Source organism: Musa acuminata, chromosome BXJ3-1 (genome assembly GCF_036884655.1).
Source record: "Musa acuminata AAA Group cultivar baxijiao chromosome BXJ3-1, Cavendish_Baxijiao_AAA, whole genome shotgun sequence".
NCBI classification, from domain to species: domain Eukaryota; kingdom Viridiplantae; phylum Streptophyta; class Magnoliopsida; order Zingiberales; family Musaceae; genus Musa; species Musa acuminata.
Genome location: NC_088349.1, coordinates 7,152,126 through 7,171,018, shown reverse-complemented (window position 1 = coordinate 7,171,018; position 18,893 = coordinate 7,152,126). Strand labels below are relative to the sequence as shown.

General features: G+C 37.8%; 3 protein-coding genes across 3 annotated transcripts; 2 read left to right on the top strand and 1 right to left on the bottom strand.

Moving 5' to 3' along the window:
• Nucleotides 1-2,439: 2,439 nt before the first annotated feature.
• Nucleotides 2,440-5,636, top strand: LOC135629462 (probable polyol transporter 4). Its single transcript, XM_065136854.1, has 2 exons — nt 2,440-2,799; nt 4,114-5,636. The coding sequence occupies exons 1-2, from the start codon at nt 2,589-2,591 to the stop codon at nt 5,487-5,489; spliced, it is 1,587 nt and encodes a 528-aa protein (XP_064992926.1). The 5' UTR covers nt 2,440-2,588; the 3' UTR covers nt 5,490-5,636.
• Nucleotides 5,637-7,945: 2,309 nt separating this feature from the next.
• LOC103983018 (clathrin light chain 2) lies at nt 7,946-10,653 on the top strand. The gene is made up of 3 exons (XM_009400153.3): nt 7,946-8,497; nt 9,975-10,128; nt 10,205-10,653. Exons 1-3 carry the CDS (start codon nt 8,034-8,036, stop codon nt 10,541-10,543), a joined length of 957 nt encoding a protein of 318 aa, XP_009398428.2. The 5' UTR covers nt 7,946-8,033; the 3' UTR covers nt 10,544-10,653.
• Nucleotides 10,654-10,800: 147 nt separating this feature from the next.
• Nucleotides 10,801-17,709, bottom strand: LOC103983028 (putative serine/threonine-protein kinase). Its single transcript, XM_009400165.3, has 7 exons — nt 17,537-17,709; nt 16,145-16,273; nt 15,621-15,736; nt 14,015-14,225; nt 13,699-13,936; nt 12,660-12,807; nt 10,801-11,187 (listed from the first exon to the last, which is right to left on the bottom strand). Exons 2-7 carry the CDS (start codon nt 16,215-16,217, stop codon nt 10,837-10,839), a joined length of 1,137 nt encoding a protein of 378 aa, XP_009398440.2. The 5' UTR covers nt 16,218-16,273; nt 17,537-17,709; the 3' UTR covers nt 10,801-10,836.
• Nucleotides 17,710-18,893: the final 1,184 nt, after the last annotated feature.

Sequence of the window (18,893 nt, the reverse complement as noted above, 5' to 3'; positions counted from 1 at the left end):
CAACAAAATATGGGTCCTGGAATTCGATGCTGAGTATGTTATCATATCCATCGTTGACATAGTTGCCGAGCAAACTCTCCTCATCCATAACGGCCACTCGTAGCCCTAGCGACATCGTATCTGTCATCACCAACTAAAACATTAAAATTATCTATTTATCTTTTATTTTCGTTTTTTCATTAGTAAAACCGATGATGTTATGATAACTATAAGATAACTATGTAATTAGTCTTTAAAGAACTATGTGCAATCCTTTATTTTCATTCTTAAATAACTTTTGGAATCAATATAATGAATCTTGAGATACGAATTCCAGACCTAATTTAGCAAATCCGACGGTGAGTATAAGGGAGTATAAGACTTCAAGGTCACCTAAAAAGAAAAAAAAGGTCCCTTCAACATACATGTAAGTAAATATTGAAGGTAGATTTAGACGATTGAGAAAGCTTAAACCATGAAAACAAACCTATTCTAAATAGAGTTAGACAATGTGCATAAGGCTATCAATGGAATGAATGCTAGCCTCCGATTCTTTTTGTTTCCTTATGTTTGCACTGATCAATAATATTTCTTAAAATAAATAATAATTATTATTATTTTTAAAAACTAATGCAATCTTTTATCCTGAAGATCAAAATGCAAAGAGAGGTAAATCCTCCTATCAATTAGTTCTCAAGTTATAGATTACTTTCACAATCAAACAAAATTAATCATCAACCAATTAACCTTCAAATTAATAGGATATGGCTGATTCTACCTTCCAGTCCACTTTCTATTTCTATCCAATGTATATTATGTTATTACAGTCCTAATAATTATATATATTCTTTATTTATTTTTTACTATTTGTATCAACTTATAATTTTACAATCTGTTTATATTCAACCTTCAAAATTCTTTTAGACAATGTGAGAACTGATAGAAGATAAGATTTTCCTAACTATATGAGGAAATTTCTCAAGGAAAATCCTCTATTCTGTTAGGGAAATCCTCCCTCCTAATTCCTATAAATAGGAGAAGGAACATGTTAATAGATTCAAGCTAAAGCTATTTCATTTATACAATAAAGCTTCATTCAATATTTGTTCTTATCTTCTATTATTTCTATCATGGTATCAGAGCCGCTTGCCTAGAGCAAGCTCTCTTCTCATTGCCAATTCATCATTGGTGTTGCCACTCTGCGCCAACGTCCGTTCCCTTCCGCTACGGCATCTCTAGTGCTGCTCATCAGCACTGCCCCACCTTTCTTCCTCGTTGTAGCTATTTTCCTTCCTCTTCTGCTACAGCTTCCTCCTCTGTTGCAGTTTCCTCTTTTGCTGTAGATTTCTTCTCTACCGTTACAGCCGACCACGACCAACGTCGTTGAGAAAAGCGAAGCTTCACTCTTGCCTTCGGCCAGTGACCAACGTCGCTAAGAAAAGTGAAGCTTCACCCTTCGGCTAGCGACCAATGCCGTTGCATTCCTAAGAGGCTCCGTGGTCAATCCTCATCTTCCTCACCGCGGTAGTCTTCGCTAATCTGTCAACATTCGGCAGACTTAAGGAGAATGAAGGGAACGCCTGTGCCATCACAACAACAGCAATCGCAGCAGCAGCAGTAGCGATCTACACTTATCTTACTCATGAAGCCTATCGCTTGTAAACAATTCTTTGCATCGATTCAAGATTGGTATCCTTATCAGGAGCACCATCTTGTGGGGGCATGATAGAAAATAAGATTTTCCTAACTATATGAGGAAATTTCTCATTCTGTTGAGGAAAATCCTCTATTCTGTTAGGGAAATCCTCCCTCCTAATTCCTATAAATAAGAGAAGAACTTATTAATAGATTCAAGCTAAAGCTATTTCATTTATACAATAAAGCTTCATTCAATATTTGTTCTTATCAAGAACTCAACAAAGAAGGTAATTTTTGTATTAGTCTCAAATCTAATCATAATTAATTTACCTTATCCAACATCATGTTAACCCTTTTTTTTTCTTAATTTATAGGTTATATCATCAACAAAGAGACATAAAGAAGCCAATCATATAATCTAATCATAATTAATTTTCCTCTTATATTTAAAAAAAATATTTTTATAAATTATATTTAATTATTCACGTATAGTACCACCGAGAAAGACGCATACAGAAGCCAACCACATAATCCACACCGTCAATCTCGCAACAATGTTCATCCTGCGTTTCACATCGACGGGTACGTTCTTGGGTTTCTGTACGGGCGCCCCAAAGATCTGCACTTAATACAAGATTCTTGGAAGAGACACCTACGGAACCGGCAGTAGAGGAACGGACAACCGCATGCGGGTCCCGCACTTATTGCCCAATAGCTATAAGGGTAGAGAAGTGAGCGCCAATTACGGAAAATAGATTCACGAAAAGGTCCTAGTAAAAACAGAGTGTGAAGTCAAAGCTTCCTCATCTCAGTCGGCGCTGGTCGTCCTCTCCTGTGGGTGCGAAGTCGAAGTCGAAGTCGCACTGCAAGGTTCTTCCCCTCGGATCGAAGCTAAAACCCTCCCCAGATCCCGGAAAGCCCCTGTCTATTTCTCGATCCTAATTCATAGAGAGAGAGAGAGAGGGGTTGGGATGATGGCGTCGGGCGATGACGCGGCGTTCGGCAACGAATCCGGGACCGGGAACGGGAGCTCCATCCTGCCTGGAATCGGAAGCAAAGGGAAGTACGAAAGGATCGAGGCCGAACTCGCCAACGATCGGCCGACACGGGGAAGCGAAAGCAAGAGATATGTCTTCGTCTGTGCTGTTTTTGCTTCTCTGAATTCTGTACTTCTCGGTTACGGTGAGGAAAACCTCTTTTATTTTTACCATCCCAATCTGCTAAAGTTTGTGTTTTTTTTTGGCTTTCGATGCTTTTGGAATGACGAGCGGAGATCCAGATGTGGGTCTCTGAGATCTGTTCTTTAGATGATCGTGTATATTAAGGGAAATACTAACTGACAAGTAGAATTAGCAGCTGGTTTTCTTCAAATTGAGTGTTTTTTATCATATAATAGCTTTGTAATTGTCAGATTCCGGCATGAGCGGCACCAATTGGTTCTGTTATGCCAGCCAAAATCTCTTTATTTCTCATCTTCGCAGCTGAAATGTCCTTGATTGATTTGGTTGTTTTTCATTTGATTCTGTGGCCAAAGGTGCTCTTCAAGTGCTCTAACCATGTTTCGACTTGTGATCAATCCATAGAGACCGATAGAAAATAAATAAACACTCAAAAAAAGTACATGCTCGAACATCATTGACTAACTCCTTATCAATCTCGATTCATTTCAATATGAACAATTGAAGCGATTCGATTTTTTATTTATTTAGAACTTCTAAAATTCTAAAAACTTTTTAATTCTTTTAAAATTCTAAGTATTTATTATTGGCGAAGAGCAATACAAGGTCTTGGTGATGCAATGTTCAATTTAAAAAATTAACCATTCTTACAGAACACTAGGAAATACCAAGCTCAAATGATAAAGGATGAGATTTGAAATCATAATAAGATTGCTAGTGAAAACAGCCTCACTGCTTGCAGGGGTAGGGCTACTGTTGACCTTCACCAGATCTCATACTGGCAAGGTGACCTTGTGATTTGGTTCATCTTTTACCATGTTTAAATGGTTTTTGCTCTCTTTCAGTAAAAGAAACTGTTATATATTTCCTTAGGCTCATGCTTGACTAGTCTATGATGGTTTATATCTTTTGATGCTTATCCAATACCTTTGGCTAGTATATTTTTTATACAATTATGTTTAACTTGTTTAATTCTGATCAAGTTGCACCACCTCTTTCTCCCTAATACCAAAAAATGTTAGTTAATATTGCCAACTTTGTCAGAAACTTGATAATTTTTTTTTCTTACTGAGCACAAAAGTTGCCATTCACTGCTGGACTGCATTGCAGTTTAATTGTCGACTCATTGTATAGAGAACAGTTGATTTAATAGTAAAGTTATATCATAAATGTTTTAAAGTTCTGGTGATAGCTGAAATCATAACTGTAATCTTTTGATATCTTGGAAGGGAATGCAGTAGACATGCTTATGTTTGATTATTCTAGACATATACAATGCACCAAACTTACCTCTTCCAGTCATGGCCTTCTTCTGCAGATGTGGGTGTTATGAGTGGATGCATTCTTTTCATCCAAAAGGATTTGCACATAACAGAAGTTCAGCAAGAAGTTCTAGTTGGGTGTTTGAGCATTATTTCCCTTGTAGGTAGTTTAGCAGCTGGAAGAACCTCGGATGCTATTGGCCGGAAATGGACCATTTGTTTAGCTGCAATTATTTTTCAAACTGGTGCTGCTATAATGGCTTTTGCGCCATCTTTCCGAGTGCTGATCATAGGCAGGCTTCTGGCTGGAGTCGGAATAGGATGTGGGGTCATGGTTGCACCGGTTTATATTGCAGAGATATCTCCTACTGTCTCTCGAGGATCATTCACCTCTTTCCCTGAGATTTTTATAAATCTTGGAATCCTTCTTGGTTACATTTCAAACTATGCCTTCTCTGGTCTTTCAGAACATATAAGCTGGAGGATAATGCTTGGTATCGGAATTGTCCCATCCGTTTTCATTGGATTCGCATTGTTTGTAATCCCCGAATCTCCTAGATGGTTGGTCATGCAAAAAAAGGTAGAAGAAGCAAGATCAGTGCTAATGAGGATCAGCGAGAGCGAGGAAGAAGTTGAGTGCAAATTAGCTGAAATAGAGGAAGCTGCTGGTGGTGTGAAGGGAGAGAAGTGTGAGGAAAAAGCTGTGTGGTTGGAGTTCCTGAGGCCCTCCCCTGCACTTCGTAGGATGCTGATCACCGGGTTTGGCATACAGTGCTTCCAGCAAATCAGTGGTATTGACGCAACTGTGTATTACAGCCCAACCATATTTAGGGATGCAGGAATCAGTTCTGACAGCAAACTTCTTGCTGCGACTGTTGCTGTTGGTTTTACTAAAACTACATTCATCTTGGTTGCGATCCTCCTAATTGACAGAGTTGGTAGAAAGCCTTTGCTATATGTTAGCACTGTTGGTATGACCGTTTCCCTGTTTTGTTTGGGTCTAGCTCTTTCATTGCTTGGACACGAACTGGTTTCGCCTAGAGTAGGAATTTTGGTCGCGATATTGGCTGTATGCGGAAATGTGGCATTCTTTTCAGTGGGATTAGGTCCCATTTGTTGGGTAATGAGCTCTGAAATCTTCCCTTTAAGGCTGCGTGCTCAGGCAGCTGCATTAGGAACTGTAGGGAATAGAGTGAGCAGTGGTGTGGTTGCAATGTCCTTCCTGTCGATGTGTCGTGCCCTTTCTGTGGCTGGAACCTTCTTCATTTTTTCGGCAATTTCAGCAATCTCGGTGGTTTTTATGTATATGTATGTTCCTGAAACCAAAGGCAAATCTCTAGAGCAGATCGAGTTGTTATTTGATAGCGGAAGGGAATGGCAAAGAATTGAGGTGGAACTTGGTGACATGGAAGTTCTGGTGCAAAAGGAATGATCTGACCAGCATCACTGCAGCAGTATCTCACTCGATGTCATCATCATTATTGCAAAAAAGTTTTAACTGGTTCAATGATTCTTTGTGATCTTAGTCAGTTTTCTTATCATTATATATCTTCCAACTTTCTGGTCACTGCAAGATATCCAGCAGGCTTTGCAATCCGAAGGATTGATCAAAATGGGACTGTCATGCTCCAAAGGTGGGGAGAATGTTGTAACAGTGTGTAACTCTTTCTCAGAAAAAAAACTGACAGTGCTAATATCCCTCATCTATACTGCCAAACTCATCAAGATTTGTGTGACCTAGAAAAGTAGTAAAGATATTGTGATATGATATTCATTTTCCTCGAGATTATTTTTTGGTGGTCAAAGTCCTAATTCTTGGCTTGCTAAATGTAAACAATGCATCATGGTTTGAGCCTTTGGGATTATTTTCTTGATGGGGATTTGAAAGCACTAACACATGTTTAATTGGAGGGAAGTAGCAAACTTGGATTAATTATGTGATTGAAATGGGTTGGTTTTGGTATGAACTCAGAGAATGTTGGATTAAATTTCATAGGAAGCAATATATGATCTCCACTTGCACAGTTTTCTTTTGAGTTCACAAAAGCACAGAAGCTGGTCAACACATGTATGATTCCAGAAACCATAGATATTTTATCTGACAGTTTTAATTCTTTTCTATATATATATATATATATATATATATAACCTGCACACTGATTAAGGCATCATATTGTTTCATATCTAATAAAGAGGCTACAGTAGAATCAAGTATGTTGTTTTGTCAAAAGATCTAATGACCCATTATGTGATTTTTTTTGTCCTCTTTACAGTACTATTATTTGGAATGTTCAAGCTTGACATATCCTTGCAGGAATTAAAAATCTCCCATGTATGTATCTATGTCATGTCACTACAATATGTGGCATTCCTTTGTCTCTGGCTTGGGATACTTACCTACCCAGGAAACTATATGATCTTGCTATCATTATAAATGTTATCCTGCTTTCCTTCTGATATGGTAAATAATTTTGATCAATTATATTTTGACAGGTACAGTTGACTAGAAAATAAAAGTAAGCCAGCAATGTTTGCTACTAAATCAAGAAGGTCTCCAGACTAGAAACAAATAATTATGATTTCAAAGCATGACAATATATGAAAAAGATAAATTACAAAGACAGAATTCAAGTTTAGGATCTTACGATAAACTATCAAAATTTTTACTAATCGATACCTTTGGTCGAGTCAAGTCAATTTCGATGCTTAATATTAATAATTAAATTTAACACTACTAACCTCTAGTATAAATTTGCAAAATTAAAATGTGTGAGACTAACACTAAATCTATATTGAGAAATCACAATCTACTACATGAGTCTAGACTATGCAGGTTTATTTATTATATATAAAATATAAATTTATTTATGCATCTATTATTTCATCAAAAAATAAAAATCCAAATTATGGTTCATTAAATTGAAGGAGTGATATGCAAATGCCAATATAAAGCTACACACACCAATTCCAATTATACATTATATACAAATTGGATTATAGATATAATTTTTATTTTCAAAAAGCAAATCTATGTCTCATTTCTTCACTTTTCCTTTCCTTTCCCTTAGACTTCGTCGTCAACAACATAAGATAATTTAGGAGGGAAAGTATCCTCCCACGAAAAGAAAGACGATCTATTACAAGCCTATGCAACCCAATTGGTTGCTTACTTATATTCAATGCAGTATAATAAATTATGTGAGAGCTCAGTTGGGTCAAAAAGCACGGATGTTAGGGATTGTGAGTCAGTATGATCCACGATGGGTCAATGTTCTTATGTAAAATATCACAAAGCAAAACGTAGAGGATATATTTTTCTTCAAATCAATCTACTCCTTTTAAGACAGATAGCTTAAAAACTTATCTATCGAGATTATCTCATCATCTATTATACTTGATTCATTGCACCAAAATATAACATAACCCACCTTCATGATCCTAAAGATTTATCATTCGTCGTTAGGTCTATGTATATTATTATCATGATTTACAATATTATATCATACTATCTGATACGAGTGATATGTACTGATTCAATAGAGAACCGGTAGGATGATATATTAGTATACTTTTGTGTATTATGTGTCGATACGTTCGATACAATTCGAAACAGTTTAGTACGTACCATACTATTGATATACTAGTATAATATAATATTTAAAATCTTGATTATTATTATGAATTCATTAACTGTTATTAGCTAAATATTATTATGATTATAAGAATAATAAAGATATATTTTTTTAATTTTATTTATTTCTAGATTTAAAATTATTTTTAAATTTGAAAGGGCAATTACGATATTTGAAACTTGTTTAGGATAAAAAGGTAAAAGGGGTAACAAAAGAAAATAAACGCGATCATTCGAACCGCCTCTTTCTTTTCGCTTCGCTGCTGCTTTATATCGCTCCGCGGCGTTCTGCTTCACCCGACGCCAAAAGGTGTCGAGGGTTTCAGACGGAGGGAAAGAGAAGCGATGTCGTCTTCTTTCGACGATGTCTTCGACCTCGACGACGAAGAGGTGGCGGTCAGGGCTTCCGTCGGCCCCTTCGACGACGACGACGGCTACGTCGGCTACGACCCCCGCCTCCCCTCCCAGCGCTTTGACGCCGTCTCCTCCTCCTTCTCGCCCGCCGCCGCTCCCGACGACGTCGACGCCGAGGACCCGGTCGCCGACGACCCATCAGGTGGATACGGGGGGTTCCACGATGTACCCGTCCTCCACGTCTCTGGCGACGGCGGCAGCTCCCCCCCGTTGCCCGAGGGTTACGGGTTCCTCGCGGACCCGCACCCTTCCGACTTCTCCTCGGTGCCCGAACCTAACGGGATGGCCTACGGGGAGGTGGATCATGACGGGGCGTTCACTTCGGACGGGCCGATTCTGCCGCCACCGAGCGAGATGCAGCTGGAGGAAGGATTTATTCTGCGGGAATGGCGCCGGTGAGTCCTCCTTTGCTTGACCCTCTTGTTCGATGCTACAATTTCTTGTGTATTTTTCTTGGTTTTGTTGGGTGTACTTTAGAGTTGGGAGATGCTCCTCTTGGTGATCTTTATGGTCCCGAATTAGGTTTAGTTGCTAGCATTTGGAAGTTGATCTTTGCTGCAACGAATCGAAGCTGATGTTTATGATTGTTCAGGGAAATTGGCGCTTTCAATTAGTCTTTATTTTGATTCTTTGGTCTTTGCGTGTCACGGATTAGGGTGTGATAGAATCGGTAGCAGATTAGCAGTACTACTTGATCGTAACCTTTGCAAGCTGAAACGAGCAATACTAGAATAGAATATACAGGCTTTTTCCATAGATATGTTTGTGCAGTGTAAATTGGATACTGTTTAGAGGAACAATTGCAGTTCTTCATACTTCTAAAGTGTAAATAGAGTTGCAACTGTATTCTGATTCAAATCTAGCTTGAATTATAATAGATCGGTTTAGATTTGATTTTATGAACTGGTCTTTCTGATGAAAGGATCCAAGGCTGTTATGATAGCATATGTCATGGTTTGGTTCAGGGCCTACGGATGTGATGTAGTACAAGGATTCTAAAGACGAGCAATATCAAACTCCTAGATTGCATAGTCCAAATTTATGAAACTATGATCAGTGGGAGGAAGGTGGTTGTACCATCAATCGTGAAGAGCCACCGGGAGAGAAAGGTTCTGTCACGAGAGTGGAGGGGGGACAACACGGTGAAGAGTGCGAATGCTAGCACAACTAGGAGGGGGAAAAGGATGGAGAGAAAGAGGAAAGAGAGGAAGGTACCTCCATTTCTGAGAGGGGAGGCATTGCCAGAGGGTCGCTTGCCTTATGCACGAATGACAGCCGCTGGTTTCTACATGTGTTGAGAATTTGAGATCCAGTCGCCTTGCACACGCACTAAGTAAGCATTGGATTAGGTTAAGGAGAGGGAAGTACACCGAGGGGGTGGTGTTTAATGGCGTGGTTGAACCAAGTTTGAGTTCAACTCAAGCTACTTTAGATCAATTTGGGCTAGGTGCCCAAGTGCACGCCTAAGTGACACTCAATTAAAGGTGCCTGCCCGAACTCCAAATTGAGGTGCTTGAGCCTTCGCCCGCCATGCTTGGGTGCTAAGGCGGGCGCTTAGCCTCTTGATCTCACTAAGGGGAAGATAGTCTTTTCGATTAGATGGAAAAGTTGGTAATTATCTATTGAGTTTTGCATCCAGAGATGTTTTGAGTTTCAGATAAAGGAAGTAAACATTTTGTTTGCCAAAGTCATTTGTGCTGTTGAAACTTGATTCACAAGGGATCCTACCTTTCAGATCTGAACACATCAGTGCAGTGCCGAGTTAAAAGGTTTAAGAGACTTATGCACATTTTAGCTACTGCTGTGGCATACTATTATCTTTATAGTTTGTTGAAAGAAAATGTATTGGCTTGACTTGAGCCACACATGCAGTCAAAACGCTATCCTTCTTGAGGAGAAAGAAAGGAAGGAAAAGGAGCATCGGAATCAAATTACAGCGGAAGCTGAGGAATACAAGCTAGCATTCAACGAGAAAAGGAAATTGAACCGTGAGACAAACAAGATCCAAAATAGAGAAAGGGAGAAGGTAATATTGCTTGCTCTATTCGTTTGTAAACCCAGCCGTTGTACAGGGACCAACTTGTTGCTTATTTGTCACCCAGCTATTCGTGGCGGATCAGGAGAAGTTCTATGCCAACGCAGACCAGAATTACTGGAAAGCAATCTCAGAGCTGATACCACGTGAGATACCGAGCATTAAGAAGAGGGGAAAGAAAGAAGAGAAGAAGCCATCAATCGTGGTTGTACAAGGACCAAAGCCTGGCAAGCCGACTGACCTCTCAAGAATGCGTCAGATATTGGCAAAGCTTAAGCATAATACACCGACACATCTGAAGCCCCCTCCACCACCTGCCCCAGCTAAAGATGGAGCTGCTGCCACCGGGACCAAACAGGAAGCAGCCACTACAGAAACCACAACAAACAGCAAGCCCTCAACTTAAGCTGCTTCATCTTAGATGTGTGCCATGTTGACTTGTACTGGGAACCATCCATGATACTATGATAACCACGTGGAGGCCATTTCAGAATCATTTCCATCCTTTTCTTTTAATCTTCTGTTATAGTTCACTTTTATCTTTTGCGTGGCCGTCAGTGATGGCATGTTAGCTTTTAATATATATATATATATATATATATATATATATATATATATATATATATATATATATATATATATATATATATATATATATATATATATATATATATATAACTTGTTATGTGCAAAAAACAGTCATCTTGGAGACATTTCCGTGACGGTATCATGAGTCAGGGAGAATGGGGTGGTCGTGTCGCCGCTTGTTGAATCCTTTGACCGGGAGAAAGTGGAATTCGTTGCTCTCGTACCTCTGCTAGTTTTCCCGGAGTCTTCCATGTAGCCAGGCCGTGTAATTTCCTGGTTATTAATTAGCACCGGCCGGGACAGCATCTCCACTACTTGGGACATGGATGGCCTCCGGCCTGCTGCTGCTTGTGTGCAGAAAAGGGCCACTTTAATGTATCTTATCACTTGGTCTTCTGGATAATCCTTCAGAGCTGCATCTACCAGCTCAGTTAGCCTTTCTTCCTCAAGAAGCGTCCATGTCTGCGAATCCATATGCAAGTTTATTTGACATCAGCAGAATTGATATGAAAAATTAACTTCAGCATTTGAAAGCAAAGCATGTAATCAAGAAGACAATTAGTCCTGAAACATAAAAGAGAAAGAGAACCGACAGCACATTGTGCATATGTATTGACGAAGGCCTCATAGAAACCAACCACCCAGTATTAGGACAAGAAGGACGTTGAAGGAAAACAAGTGCAATAACAAAAATGTCATATTTCTATCGTTTTTCTTGCTCAACATCCATTATGCATCTAAAGTCAGCTTTGGACATCTTCAACGTAAATGTCAGGACAATATCAAGAAAAGGAAGAATTTCTACTTCTGAAAATGCAGCAGTGTGCGTGCAAAATTTTCGGGTATGTGTTGATGCCTGTGTTTGCTTATCATATAGCAGAACTTGCAGTTTTCTTTTCCTTTCAAAATTTATCTGTTGAATTTGTTCAAACGTAGCAATAAGTGGTAAGGGGGAACATGCTCAAGGTAATAACATAACGATGTGGAGGATCCAAGCAGGCTGCAAAATGTTTGTCTAGATCCATTTTCCTTTTCTAAATGGAGTTGGCTATAGTTAAAAGTTAAAATAATATGTAACTGACATGTACTCATGTTCGTACAAGTTTACCATCTGAAATCTTCCTAACAAGATAGGTCTGAGTTCAGTTGTGTCAGAATTACTAAAAATTTGGACATGTTTTAAAGTCTTAACTCTATATATTAATGTACAGAAAGTTGCCACTTGCTTAATTTTCATAAGTAGAACACATTGTCCTTTTCTATTATTATCCCCATTTCTTCTCATATATGCTTCTGAGATTTCTAGGTTTGAGTTGCTGACTTAATTATTTTCAGTGATAAAACCAATACATGTGATATCCATTTAATCGGTATAATATAGCCAGCTCCTTAACTTGTTTTAGTTTCAATATAACATGGCCATTAAGTTAGTATCTGTTTAATACATGTATCAGAATTTCTCTGCTCTTTTAAGTGATTGTGATTATGAGTTTGTTTCCAATATCATAATATTTTAACTCGAAAAAGTTGATGAACAATCTATAAAAGCCCAATGACAAGGGGACACACAAAAAGTAAAGGAAATTGAGCAAGTAGTTAGATTTATATGCATATGCATATGCATGGCTAAAGGATGGTTAGTAAATGAGGTTTGTGCCAATGTAGGGTTTTAGGAGAATCAATGAACATACGCTAGGAAATAAATAAATATTTAAATTTGACAACATATTCTATATTCTCACTCAGTGTGAAAATCTAACGGATTATCTCAAACTAGAAGATTGTATAAAAAATTTGTAATAATTCATTCAGTATTAATGCAAGATAAATTAAACCACAAAGAATAACATAATGCAGTGCAAAAGTTAAAAAGATCATATGAAATATAATTAAATCTCAATATCATAAAAAACCAAGTAGAAATGAATCCTTACCCATTCCAAGAGTGGTATCCCCATTTCTGACCATGATTTGGAATTACTTCTGCCACTGATTATTTCAAGAACAAGGACTCCGAAACTATATATGTCTGCTTTCTTAGTTAGCTGGCCTTTCAAAGCGTACTCAGGTGCCAAATAACCCCTGCATCAAATATTGCCATCAATAAGTACCAAAAGAAAATTAGATGAATCTATTGAAGAGCATATACACTGAAATTAAATATACATATTTACACATACAAGCAGTACCATATGAAATGAGAATAAGATTAAGGATGATTTAGATGTTCAGAAGTGATCTTGATAAGCAGATTTTTCTAAGTTCATATTCACATTCATTGTTGCCTGATGTTTACTAATCAAATTTCAGAGAAGATCGCTGAAAATATTACCATTATGTGCTGCAACAAGGAAATTGTTTGTCTCATGTGCTTCTTTTCCACTTAGTTTTAACTTTGAAGTTCATTCTGCCATTCATGAGTTGCTTCCGACAAAGCAAGAGAAAAATAAATTTCTAGTTTGAAAAAGACTTAACAACTACATTTCCTTTCTCAGAAGTTTTTGACTTAGCTTTTGTGGATGCATAGAACAGTTTTAAAGGAAAATTATACTTATGAGGTACTTTCCTTTAAACATTAGACCTAACATCAAAGTTATACTTCTTTCCTATTTCTCGTGCATAATATTTTTTCCCCGTAAACTGTACTAAGAGCCTACATTATTCTTGTGCCAATGTATAATACCATGCATTTGCACATATCCGGTGCTAGTTTACTACAACAGTAGACTCTCATCTGATAGGATGGAGTGTTTGATGGCTAAAAAATTGTAGTCAAATTTTCCTTGTTTCAGTTTTGTGTTCATTTTTAAACAACCAACATAACTAAACAAGTGACCTTTTGTATGTTCTTCTGTAAAAGATACAGGGTGTTAACATGAATTAAAGAATATGTCATTGGAAACACTCTAACAACTAGAACTCAATTAAGAAAATGTAGTCTAGGTAAGTTCAACAAAATTGAGCAAATCGTACGTTGTTCCAGCTACACGTGTGCTGATGTGAGTAATATCATCAGGAAAAAGCTTAGCCACACCAAAGTCTCCAATTTTAGGGAGAAAATTCCTGTCAAGGAGAATATTGCTAGCTTTTATGTCTCTGTGCACAACTGGTGGTTGAAGCTCCTCGTGAAGATACATGAGACCCCTGGCTATGCTCATACAAATTGCAGATCTGATGTACCAGTTCAGCCTACCTGCATCACTGTTTGAACCTGAAAGGCGAAAGAATTTAACAGTAGTAGTTGCTTGTGCTGATTTTATCATAAATCCTGCAAAGATATGACAGTTACCTAGTAATGCACGATCAAGACTACCGTTTTCCAAGTACTCATAAACCAAAATGCGATTACTGCCTTCGACACAGCAACCAATCAGCTCAACAAGGTTTGAATGTTTGATGTTTGTTATAACATCAATCTCAGTCAAAAATTCCCTAACCCCTTGCCGTGAGTCTGCAGAAAGTACCTTGACTGCAACAATTATTCCATTCCTGAGAATTCCCTGATACATGAGTGAAAGGAGTCAACAAACGAGAAGCATCACATAAATGATAAATATATCTGTATCTAAGCACAAATTATAAAGGTTGAATTAAAGAAAAGTAAGAAATGTTCTACTCATAGGGAAAATCACATGAGCTTTTCATCATAGAACTGTTGATGAAGGAAACTTAAACAATGAGGTCATTATTAGTTGATTCTACGGTGTCAGAGGTGTAAATGTACAACCAGATTTTTGTGTCCATAATGAAAATTCCCTTGTGTTCTTGAGCATTCATCAAATCTGTTTAAAATATTTCTATCAGTTGCAATCATGTTTCCCATCTCATAGACCTGATAAGTTTTATGTTTACAACAGTATTGAATTTCTAAAAACTGTTGTCACATAAAGAGACGGTGTAGAATTTAACAGCAAAGAAAAAAAGGAAGAGAAGGACAGGAAGAAGAAGCACCACCTTCTTTGGCCTTGTTCGGAACTCTACTAGGCTAACAAAGACAAGAATTAAAACCCTGGATATTTATTTTGTATCTGAAATGACTTCTTAATCAAGTAATATGACAGCCAATGCAACAGTTGACTTTTGAACTGAAACTAAATTTGACCCTACTTCAACCTAACCTAATATATAAATTATCAGCAAAAAACTTCTCCAAACAAGGGAAAAGGAAATAATTCCTGTTCGATGCAACCCTTTGATGCAAAAGCAAGGTAAAGCACAAGTGCAAACTGTAGCTTCTTCCAAGAGAAAAGACAAGGTCTATGTCATGAATATTGTTTTCTCCGAGAATCATCATTCTAAGACAGTTAAGATGTTATCTTCCCTCAATTTCATGCCAGAAAGAGGGAATCAGAGGCCAAAATCCCTCCAAATACTGCTTTCTGTGCTTTCTTAAACCTATGGTCCTAAATCTAAACAGAAGATGCCATGGTTGCATAGAAAAAGTATATAGAAATTTTAAAAGACAGGACACATTGAACAAATTTCCCAGGAACTTCAATGGTAATTGCTTTATAATAAACAGTCACTGAGCATGCCTTTAAGCCCTTGTGGTAGGGCAGCTTTTCTTCCGTACTTGGAAAATCATATGGAGGCATATCATAAGGAGGATCCAAGAAAATCTTCAAGGTCTGCCTTTGTTGTTGATAAATTAAGTACTATGACACTAAAAAGGAAGACATGCAATGAAACATCTAGGTCTGAAGCCATATGTTTTCTTTGTCCCTAGAACCCCTGAATCAACTAGAAGCCTGATCACGTAGTGAATCTAAAAGACAATAACTTGTAGGAACATTCAATTAATCATATAAAGCCCAAAATGCAAATTTCTGCAACAGAAACTGTGTTTTTTTAAAAATAAACATCATAAGCTACAGCAACTAGATTCTGATGTGTACCTTGTACACTGTTCCAAAACCACCCCGACCTATCTTGTTGCTTGGATGAAAATTATCTGTTGCTGACTTTAGCTCGATGTAAGAAAAAAGACTTAGATTGTTTTCTGATGAAAACCCTGGATAGAGAAAAGGAATTTTGAAGCAACAACTGTCAGTTTACATTACCTATCCTGTGACAAGAAAAATCTTATTGGTAAAACATGCACAGGGGATTTGCAAGAGATTGTAGGATAAAATAGGTGCAAAGTCCATAAACAGAACAATTAAAAAATTGCAGGTACATGGCTATATTTCAACTGTGTGGTTTTCTTTTGCATGTCATGTTATGCCTTACCAATCACATGCGACGCTACCTAAAATATTACATGAGGCAAATTAATTAAAATGAACCTCAGAGAGAAGCACCAACATAGAAACAAAGACAATCCTTCATGCAGCATATAATGAGCTTTCTAAAAAGCTTGTATTGGAAAGCTTGTTTTGTTGCTTGTAAGATGCTTCTAAAAGCTTCTAAATTTTCTTACCCTCTAGGTTCTTTTCAGAATCGATAAGATGTTGTTTCCGAGAGAATAAAGCACCAAAACAGGAACACCGCATGTTTTACTTGTCTGATGAACCACAACAGTTAGAAATTCTGCATATGCTACTTCAACCTGCCATAAATTATGAGCAATCAGTGAAAATACATATTATTAATTTATATCAAGTCATATTTGAAACTTTGCCTTGAAGACAAGTTACGCTTAAACAAGCTCATCAACTTTGTAAACTGGTAAAGTTTAGGCACATCCTATCAAATGTGATCCAAATTTAGTGCATCTGTACAGCATCCATGTGGGATCCAAGTGAACCCTGAGACATGCAGATGACTTGGTACTTTATAACAGTATCTTTATGACTAGGTACTTTATAACTTGGTACTTTATGACTTGGTACTTCCATAAAATGTAAATATTGTAATATTCTAATTTAACATTTCATGAAGTGAGCCCAAAGGACATCAGCAGACTTCCTCTGAACCAAATAGTCTAGACTATACTTTGACAGACAACTTTGTCCAATGAAACAAAATCATAGCATTAGCTATTACAAGTACACAAGTTCAGCACTGGATAGAGTATCTGTTGGAGGAGCAAAATATATAAACTGTCAAAACAATTACAGTGATATGCATATATCATTTTTTTTTTTTTTGGCAAAGGGTAATCGATGAAGGCGGACTTTGAACCCAGAAAAACAATTAAAGTGAGTGTTTATTGCTACAAAAAAAAACCCAATTAGAGTGACTATTTTCAATTAATCATTCTAGAATTGTGACCACTAACAATGGCTAGGATCAAAATCCAGCTCGAGTAGGTAGTCCTTAGGGCTCCTGATGTTTTGGATTTTGCGAATATAGTTAAACTCGCATCCTCCTCTGAAAATAGAGATAAAAATAGCTTGTGTCATTAAAGAAAAAGCAACCGAGATATTCTACTTGGTTAAGAAGGGCAAACAGGACAAGAACACCATCTGTAAGAGAATAAAAAGCAACTAGTGGCATTCTGTAAGAGAATAAACGCGCTTCTACTTCCCGATGCTTAACCCGATCAGATCAGGCCTAGCTGGATCAAAGGAGAACATTACTGTTGCCCGCTCAAAGTTCTGAAGTGCCACTGAATAGCTACCCCTACATCAACTCACAACAAAAGCACGCTTCCACCACATCATCCAAAGAATAAATAGTTCACTTGCTCGATCCAAAGTGCAAACCAGAAAAACCACCGGCAAAGAACATCTGATCCATTTCAAGAGAACATCCGACAGAACCATTCATCAGATCTCCCCCTCAGAACAACATGAATCACTCCTAATCGCAGTAGAAAAAGCAGGAAGAAAAGCAAGTATTAGGGCACTCAACAGAGCCGAGACCGAACCTTTTACAAGATCAAAGATCCACTCCGCCGCGATGGCAGGAATGGACAACCGACGCTTGCTTTAAACCCCTCCACTCCACCAATTCTTCTCACTCTTACGCACTGAAGCCGTCAAAGAGGGATTGGTTCAAAGTAAGAACCACGGAATTCCTTCAAACCGAACCCCTCTCTCTCTCTCTCTCTCTCTCTCTCTCTCTAAGTAGTTGCGATTCGTAGAAGAAAGGCGAGCGGCCGTTTCCAAATGCACACGTCATGATTTGGTGTTCCCGATCGCAGGCATCTCCGACAGGAAGCGACCGATTCCTGCGACCGCAGGGCCTGCCAGAGAGAGAGAGAGAGAAAGCGAGGGGAAGCCCATCATCCATCCTATGCCGTCCGATCCAGTCACGATGGCCGGTCTCTTTCTTGTTGAGCCAAGTGATTACGAAGCGTAGAATGCTCGCCTCGGAATGGGTCAAAGTCAAAGTAGGGAAAGGAAGCCCATCATCAGTTCTATGCCGTCCGATCCAGTGGACACTGACCAGATCGCCGTCCGTTATGCGTGGTGAGATGCTTGCAGTGGTTTTACAACAGTCACGTCCTATGACCAGATTTTATCTATTTATTCATTAGTTTAGGAATCCTTATTCAGGTATTTGACCACTCATAGGAAAAAAATAATATATATTTTTTATGGTATTTTGTCAAATGTGCATAATGAGGCCATCTAGAAGAACGTCTGAGAGGCAGCATAAACGTTTTCATTGTCTTTGAAATGATATTACACTGTTGAATTCTATTATCCTTCTCTTCTAATATATGCTACCCAATGAATATTCTATTAATATTTTTCTTTATAGTTATATGTGATTCAATCATCTTCCCTTATTCATCTTCTTTTCGAACTTTGTGAATCTTGTTCCAAGTACTATGGTGAGAATTTTAAATTGATTTTGAGTTTGGGTCAAACTAATCATAGAAATTTAAATTTGTTGAGTTGTGGATTACACTTAATATATGTCATCCGAAAATATAATATTATTTACTCCTTAAACTTTTGTCATAGGTCAATAATGGTGTTTTGAACCAATTCTCTCGCTTGGTTTATACGTTGCGATGTTTGAACACCCAACTTAGTGTGGTCTCAGCTGAAGCTTCTGACATGAATGCTATGCATGGAAGAATGGTTTAGGTCAACAAAATCATGTGTCGATGTCAAAAAAATTGGGCAAATATATTTAATCTAAATAAGTCTTATTATAAGACATAAATCATCTGAGCATTCCGACAACAAATTATAAGCATCAACTGCTTTTGATGCCTTAAGGTAGATTACTGGACTTATATATTTTAATAGTAAATATTACTTTGCCGTAGA